Source organism: Rhinopithecus bieti, unplaced genomic scaffold (genome assembly GCF_001698545.2).
Source record: "Rhinopithecus bieti isolate Rb0 unplaced genomic scaffold, ASM169854v2 scaffold_44948, whole genome shotgun sequence".
NCBI lineage: Eukaryota > Metazoa > Chordata > Mammalia > Primates > Cercopithecidae > Rhinopithecus > Rhinopithecus bieti.
In genome coordinates, this window is record NW_016818762.1 from 27231 (window position 1) to 35840 (window position 8610).

At 52.9% G+C, this 8610-nt stretch overlaps 1 protein-coding gene across 1 annotated transcript; it reads left to right on the forward strand.

The window, feature by feature from the left end:
* Nucleotides 1-6: 6 nt before the first annotated feature.
* On the forward strand, nt 7-8117 carry LPCAT4 (lysophosphatidylcholine acyltransferase 4). The gene is made up of 14 exons (XM_017857447.1): nt 7-129; nt 1400-1542; nt 1870-2090; nt 2736-2848; nt 2967-3027; nt 3321-3379; nt 3584-3618; nt 4203-4257; nt 4385-4467; nt 4723-4848; nt 5527-5659; nt 6813-6911; nt 7275-7431; nt 7718-8117. The coding sequence occupies exons 1-14, from the start codon at nt 19-21 to the stop codon at nt 7891-7893; spliced, it is 1572 nt and encodes a 523-aa protein (XP_017712936.1). The 5' UTR covers nt 7-18; the 3' UTR covers nt 7894-8117.
* Nucleotides 8118-8610: the final 493 nt, after the last annotated feature.

Here is an 8610-nt window from a genome sequence, read left to right on the forward strand (position 1 = left end):
CTCCCACCTTCTCCCGCCATGAGCCAGGGAAGTCCGGGGACTGGGCACCCCTCGATCCCACCCCGGACCCCAGCATCCCCCAACCCCTTCGTGCATGAGTTACATCTCTCCCGCCTCCAGAGGGTTAAGGTAATGTGTAGGGAGCGGGCGTCGGAAGGACCCGTGGGGATAGAAAATGGGGCCGTTTGAGCCCTGGCAAAGGTGGGCTTGGGGATCCATGAGAAGGAGATGGCTGAGAGGCTTGCGGAGCTGGAGTCCGAGGGTGCGCACGTGGGGGCGGCCGCGGGTGGGCAAGGAGCCCTGGAGAGGACGCTGCGGGCTTGTGCGATAGACAAGCTCGAAGGTGTGGAAGAACTGAGTAGGTGGGGATGGAGGACTGCAGGGGACCCTAGGGTTGGAGAGATGAAGGACGCTGGGGAATGCGGATTACATTCTGCAGAGCCTGATGGCTAGGATGGAGTTAGAGGCTACGGGAAGCCGGGGTGGGGCGGGGCGGGCCGAGTGTTCCTCCGAGGCATGACTTAGAGGGAAGACGTTTCTGGGCCGGGAGCCTGCGACCTTGGGCCCTTTCCTACACTCCCTCTTCCCACTCCCTCCAACCCCCCCTCCACCCCGCACTGCAGCACCTCCCGGTGGGGGCAGGGAGGCTGAGAGGGAGGTTGGCTACAGGAAGTGGAGGGCCGCGCCAGCCTAGGGGAACTGGGAGGTGGTGTGGGGAGGGAGTGTCCAAGGTTTCTGCTGTCATCACCTCCCCGGAGGCAGGCTCCAGGGGCTAGGTTTACCTGCTTCTTCCCCAAGGCAGCCTATGGAGTCACCCTGGTTCCTGGCAACCTCTCCCATGCGGAGTGGGGCCGAGCTCCTGTCTCCCGTATCCCCCAGTACTATAGGATTGCTGTTGAGCAGTGTTAGAAACTGACCTCGGGCCTGAAAACTGGACCTCTCGCTGCTTACAACCCTCTGCCTCCTAGGCCCAAAGTGGGAAGATCTGTGCACCTGGTTTCTGTTGGGCATAGGAGCTATTTATGGAATAAGATGTGGGGGAGGAGGACCTATCTCTAACCTACTGTACATCAAGCACAGCGCCCTGCACTTTCGCATGCATTCTTATTAAATCCTCTAACTGCTAGATGCGTTTTATGGCGTTTGGTTTTATAAGTGGGGTAGGGAACAACTGAAAGACAGGAAATAAGGCCCTTGATGCCATTCATCTTTTATCCTCTTGCCCTCATTGGTATCTTCATCCCACCTTGGGTCCCAGTCCCCTCTCCTGTTCCCACACCACCTGTCACATGCAAGGGATGATGGCTGTTTGCTCCTGCGTCTGTGCTTTGTGGGAGAGGGATGCTGCGGAGGGAGCATATCCAAGCTCTGAAGTGGCGTTCTCTCCCACCCTTTGCAGTTCTGCCTCCTGGGGGCATTGTTGGCCCCCATCCGAGTGCTTCTGGCCTTTATCGTCCTCTTTCTCCTCTGGCCCTTTGCCTGGCTGCAAGTGGCCGGTCTCAGTGAGGAGCAGCTTCAGGAGCCAATTACAGGATGGAGGAAGTAAGTGGGGCATCAGCCCCCAGAGACCCTACTTCTCTTCCCTGCTGTCTATTCTGCTCCCTCTTTAAGAAGAAAAGGGAGGATTCTGAAACTATTCTGTCTAGCTTGGGTAGATGAGATGAGTCAGCCAAGCTCAGACGTGGTTCCCAGACCTCACCTCTAACTAATGTGCCCTGATATGTCCCAAAGTGGCCAGAGACCTTGGCCCCTTGGTCACATCCTATTTAAGGGTAAAAGAGGGGTGCCCTACTTTCCCGGTGCCTGAACCTGGGGGCGGGTGAGGGTTAGAACCACTGCTTCTGCTGATACCCAGCCTTGCCCTGGCAGGACTGTGTGCCACAATGGGGTGCTAGGCCTGAGCCGCCTGCTCTTTTTCCTGCTGGGCTTCCTCCGGATTCGGGTTCGCGGCCAGCGAGCCTCTCGCCTTCAAGCACCTGTCCTTGTTGCTGCCCCACACTCCACTTTCTTTGACCCCATTGTTCTGCTGCCCTGTGACCTGCCCAAAGTTGTGTCCCGAGCTGAGAACCTTTCCGTTCCTGTCATTGGAGGTGAGAGAGTTCAAAGCAGGTGAAGGGGCAGGGTGACAACTCTGGGCAAAAAAAGTCAGGAATGAAGACACTGGAGAGAACTGGCCTCAAAGTGGGGAGGGACTCTTGGCAAGTGAAATATGAATTAATACCATTAGTCAACCAGTCTTAGATTCTGAGGGCTGGGACAGAGAGGTGTTGGAGGGAGTTCTGGTCAGTGCTCTAAAAGGACAACTACTATAAAGGGATTGTCCCAGGGCAAAGAGATAACAGGCCAGGCGCCGTGACTCACGTCTGTAATCCCAGCACTTTGGAAGGCCGAGGCGGGCGGATCACCTGAGGTCGGGAGTTCGAGACCAGCCCGACCAACATGGAGAAACCCCCGCCTCTACTAAAAATACAAAAAAATTAGCCAGGCGTGGTAGCCCATGCTTGTAATCCCTGCTCCTTGGGAGGCTGAGGCAGGAGAATCGCTTGAACTCAGGAGGCGGAGATCAGCCATTGCACTCCAGCCTAGGCAACAAAAGCGAAACTCTGTGTCAAAACAAAACAGAAAAAAGAGAGATAGCAGAAACTTCTCACACTGTTGAGGAAGTGGAGGCTGCAGATGTTACTGCCCCTGGGTAGGAATGAAGTGATTCCTCTTTGTATCCTTCCCAACCCCAGCCCTTCTTCGGTTCAACCAAGCCATCCTAGTATCCCGGCATGACCCGGCTTCTCGCCGCAGAGTGGTGGAGGAGGTCCGAAGGCGGGCCACTTCAGGAGGCAAGTGGCCGCAGGTGGGTAAGGGTCTCAAGACGATCTTCTCACTTGCCATTTGCTCCTCAACAGGCTTCCCTTTCCTCTCTCCTCAGTCTTCTTCAGCCTTCTTCACCTCATACTGCTCTTTTCCCCCAGGTGCTATTCTTTCCCGAGGGCACCTGTTCCAACAAGAAGGCGTTGCTTAAGTTCAAACCAGGTGAATACAATGATAATGGGTGATGGGCTGTAGGAAAAAGAAGTTCCAGATTTGGGGAGGGACTCTGAAGTAACCCAGGAAGTGGAAGGGTGGGAGGGATGGGAGAGGAAGGGAGACAGGGGGCCTCCTAGCTAATGCTGACAAGTTGGGGAGTCAGAGAGAAAATTATCAATGAGTGGAGCAAAGCCGTGTCTCATTTGAGAACTGTCCCAGACCTCCATACCTCATGCCCTCTGGCTACTTCGGTGTACTAACCTCTGCCTTGTGGGGGTGGGGGTGGAAATGGGATTTAGGAGCCTTCATCGCAGGGGTGCCTGTGCAGCCTGTCCTCATCCGCTACCCCAACAGTCTGGTGAGTCTTAGTCCAAGAAAGAGTGGAAAGGGAGAGCACAAATCCACCCCAAATGGAAATAAGTGAAAACTGTTGGTACTGTGATGGCATGTGCACTGGGGGTGTGACTAGAGGTGGGATCAGGCCCTCTGCTCGAAGGTGATTGGCCAGTTCCACAGGGAAAAACATAATGCTCTTATGCCCTTACCTCTGTTTCTCCCATAGGACACCACCAGCTGGGCATGGAGGGGTCCTGGAGTGTGAGTTCTGGTATTTTTGGGGTGAGGGTGGGGAGCAGGGTCCCTCAGAGGATTCCTGACCCATCTTCCAATCTCCAGACAAGGTGAATGGCCCTTCTTCATCTGAGGACTGAGGGGACTCTAGAGGAGACACCACTTCCCCCCGAGGTCCCCATATAATCTGGCTGTGCTTAGATTAGCTGTCCCGCCGAAATTGTTCCTGCTGTAATTACGGCTCCTATGCACTTATTTTCCCATGTTTCTGTGATTTTCTCCCTCGATTATCCCTTCTTGAGAACCCTCACCATCAGGCATGCCTCTTGCCTTTTTCTCTTCCATTACTCAAACCTCGCCTTGCCTACAGTTCTTCCTCTGGCATATCCATGCAGCTCTGCTCTCTTTCTCTACTGCGTTTCTGGCCCTTCCTTGTGTCTCCCAACTGCATATTCACCCGCCTGACTGTATGTCTAGGAGTCCATCCCTATATCAACAGGCAGAACTTTTCCCACTCCCCACCTGGGTTGGGGAAGGGGAGTGGGGTGTGGGAGCTGGGGAAGGAGCGCATAGTTAGAGATGGGTGAGCATCGAAATCTCTCTGCTCTTAGACTCCAAGTCCTCTGGCTCACAGCCTCTCAGCCCTGCAGCATTGTGGATGTGGAGGTATGGCTCCCATGGGTGGGGTGGGCGAATGTGCATCTCACACTCCTGAAACCTTGGGAAAAGAGGGTGGGAGCGGTCACACCTCACTCTGAGGTTCTGATAAGAATTGTGTGTGTCTGTGTTTCAGTTCCTTCCTGTGTATCACCCCAGCCCTGAGGAGAGCAGGGACCCCACCCTCTATGCCAACAATGTTCAGAGGGTCATGGCTCAGTGAGTGCCCCACAAAGTATTTCCTGGAGCAGTTGCACAGGGCAAAGGAGCCACCAGGGGGTGGAGGGGGGGCGAGGTTTTTAGGCATTGATTGTGGAGCAGGCAGTGGGAAGGGCTCTTAAACAGCTGAGACAGAGGAGGGGAGATTTAAAGGGGCCTGATCTACTCCTCCAGTCAACTTGCCAGGGTCAGGAACCAACCCTCAGAAGTTTCTCTGCTTCCTTCCCCTCCATCCCATCCCTCTTCATCCTGTAGGGCTCTGGGCATTCCAGCCACTGAATGTGAGTTCGTAGGGAGCTTGCCTGTGATTGTGGTGGGCCGGCTGAAGGTGGCGTTGGAGCCACAGCTCTGGGAACTGGGAAAAGTGCTTCGGAAGGCTGGGTAAGTGGTTTTGAAAATGAGGGTGTGAGCAGTGTCACAGAGAGAGAGAGGGAGAGACAGAGAATAAGAAGGAGAGAAGTGAGAAGCAGGAAGGAAAATCTTAAAAATGAAAAAATCTGGAAAGAAAGATAATGGAGGCCGGGAGCGGTGGCTCAAGCCTGTAATCCCAGCACTTTGGGAGGCCGAGACGGGCGGATCACGAAGTCAGGAGATCAAGACCATCCTGGCTAACACAGTGAAACCCCGTCTCTACTAAAAAATACAAAAAAAAAAAAAAACTAGCCGGGCGGGGGGGCGGGCGCCTGTAGTCCCAGCTACTCGGGAGGCTGAGGCAGGAGAATGGCGTAAACCCGGGAGGCGGAGCTTGCAGTGAGCTGAGATCCGGCCACTGCACTCCAGCCTGGGCGACACAGCGAGACTCCGTCTCAAAAAAAAAAAAAAAAAAAAAAAAAAAAATGGAGTAAATAAAAGGAAGCAGGGAATAAATGGAAGGATATGTAATAACGCAGGTGAAAAAAGTAAGAAGGGCTCTCAAGGGACTATGAGTCAGTACATCTTAGAAAACCAGCAGCTGAACCTGTGCTGGTAGAACTCTTGGTACTGGGGCTGAAGTCCTGCTCGATGGTGTGTCCAGAAGGAAACTGAGACAGCTCTCTGCCTTCAACAATTCCATTGTAGGCTGTCCCCTGGCTATGTGGACGCTGGGGCAGAGCCAGGCCGGAGTCGAATGATCAGCCAGGAAGAGTTTGCCAGGCAACTACAGCTCTCTGATCCTCAGACGGTGGCTGGTGCCTTTGGCTACTTCCAGCAGGTAAAGGAGCTGGAACAAAGAGCAGAGCAGAACTGAGGCTTCCTTCCAGGCTGCCATGTTCCTAGTGGCCATATCCGTCCCTCACAGTTTGGAGTCCTCAGTGCGTGTTCTAACAGCTGTTGTTAGATGGCCATCCCCTGAAATCCACTGGAGATTCATTTTTTAATCAAGCATTAAGAGCAATGTTATCATCATTATGAGGACGAACAAGGTAGAAATGATCAGTGAGGACTATAAATTTCTGAAACCACTTGAGGGAGTGGCAAAGGTGGGGAATCACAAGACCTTGTGGGGCGCTGGGTGAGGGTCTTTGAGGAAGAGCCATGAAGGTTACGTGGGAGGATGACACGTAGAAGCAACAACACTGGACAGTTAGATGGTTGAGAGCTCGAGACCCAGATATATCTGTAGGACTTGGGCAGATTATTTTAAATATCCTATAGCTTCTCTAGAGGAATTTTCTCAAGATTCTTAGCAAGCCGTGTATTTCTCAAGATTTAACCAAGTTCCCCGGTCAACTTACAAAAATCCTAAAAGATTGTTAATGCTTATGAACAACCAATAGGGGTCCCAAGGAGCTTTTTGATCTGAGATGCAGAATGTGACCCTCAACATCCTCTGAAGGGACAGAGTGACCACGTGCCTAGATTCCTTAGATTGAGGCAGACTGTCCCTGAAAAGAGCTTCCCCCACTTGGCCTGTAGCAGAGCAGAAGCAAAAATTCAGATGCCGTGGTCTCCCATGGAGCTGGTACAGCAGGCACGCTCCTTGCGTTTTTCATAAAGTATGCCTGTGGCCCCCTTTCAATCTGTTGGACCAGTTCCTCTGCATAGGCTGAGTCAGAGAGAACCAGTTTGTCTAGCCTGGGGACCAGGACTGCCGTCCGCTGGCATGTCAGAACCTTCATGGCAGCTTCAGCGTTCCTGAGGGGTTCCCTTACATTCCTAGGAGATTCCTTTATGGGAAGGCTTTGTCACCAGGTGACCTGAGAGAAATTCCCGCGATCCTAAAGAGTTTGGGGCTCACAGTTCCGAGGGGAGCAATCACAGGGATCACCCCTATTATTTGCTGAGAAGAGGGAGGAGTCAAAATCCAAAGAGCAGGAAGAGGGGTGCAGGGTCCCCGCATTGCCCTGGTTTCTTTTTCACTCTAGGATACCAAGGGTTTGGTGGACTTCCGAGATGTGGCCCTTGCGCTAGCAGCTCTGGATGGGGGCAGGAGCCTGGAAGAGCTGACTCGTCTGGCCTTTGAGGTACTGGGGAGTCGCAGGGCGGGGGTGTGCTTAGTGGTTATGCTCACCCCACTCCAGGAGGCCTGTTTTGGTATGCTGTTCCCAGCAGCTTCTAGATGTAGGCACTTGGTATCCAACCGAGTACCACAGTGCCTAAAACTGCAGACCCCCAGCCTCTATGTTGAGACCTAGCTGGGAACGAGAAGAAGGAAGAAGAAGGAAAAAGCTATAAAGTCTACAGTTCTGCAGAAAGGGCACTGAGGGGCAGGGAAGGCTTGTGCACCACCCTTTTGGAAGAGGAGGAGCCTGTCAGGCCAGTCTGTGGGGCAGGGTGAGGCCATGGCACGAGGAGAGAACTTGACTCACATTCCTTTCTCTCCCAAGCTCTTTGCTGAAGAGCAAGCAGAGGGGCCCAACCGCCTGCTGTGCAAAGACGGCTTCGGCACCATCCTGCACCTGCTGCTGGGTTCACCCCGCCCTGCCGCCGCAGCTTTGCATGCTGAGCTGTGCCAGGCAGGACCCAGCCGAGGCCTGTCCCTCTGTGAGTCTCTGCCTTCTCAGCCCCGCACGGGCACTTGGGGCACCGCCAGCATCCAGGAAAGCGCTGGGCTGGGAGGGAACAAGGGTTAGTGACCAGCGCTGGAGATCAGAACCTGTGAGAAGTGAGGCTGGGAGGAACAGGCTGGAAAGGAAGAGAGGACATAAACCTGGATTTGAGAAGTTAAACACAGTAGAGGGACAAGATGTTTTAGTTCTGAGAAAAGAGCCGGGGGATTCTCTTCTCATTCTTACATCTTTTCACTTTTCCACATCTCTTACTTGTCCAGGTCAGTTCCAGAACTTCTCCCTCCATGACCCACTCTATGGGAAGCTCTTCAGCACCTACCTGCGCCCCCCACACACCTCTCGAGGCACCTCCCAGACACCAAAGGCCTCATCCCCAGGCAGCCCCACTGCTCTGGCCAACGGGACTGTGCAAGCACCCAAGCAGAAGGGAGACTGAGCGCCTCAGCCTCTCGCCCCCTCCTCAGGGCAGCGCCAGGGGTCTCCCCTATGCCTCAGCCCCATCTCTGCTCCTGTTTGAATTTTGTTATTGTTGTTTGTTTTTTTTTTTTTCTAAGTTGATTTTAATTTTTTGTTTGGTTGATTTTTTTTTTTTTTTGTAAAAAACTATTTTATATATAAATATAAATCTATATCTATTAAAAAAAAAAGGCAGTCCAGTCACATTGATGTTATCATTACTTGGGAAGGAAAGGGATGGATGGGTGTAGGGCGTCTGTTGGAAGATCCTGAAGGTTCCCAAGGTTCGTCCTCTTGGCCATAGCTGGGTGAATCTTCCTCACTATCAGATGGACAGGCCTCCTTCCTGTACAGAAATCATACTGAGGTTCCACATCCTCCCTCCTGCTGTCATCTCCTATATGTACATTTTAACAGACCGCGAACCTCTTTTCAGCGCATTCCCTCTTGTTCTGTCCTCATTAGAGATTAAAAAATAGCTTGCTACCATTCCATATTTAATAATCCTACTGAGACTTGATTCCATCGCCCCTAGTGGAAGCAAGGAGCTGTGTCAGTAAGGAACCAGCCTCCTCCCTGCAGGTCAGACCAGCCACACGGGAGGGTTTCTCTGCCACAGGATGAGTAAGGACACTGAAGTCCTTTCTGTCCAGCCTCTTTTCAAGGAAGAAAACAAGACCCCCTAGAGACACAATTA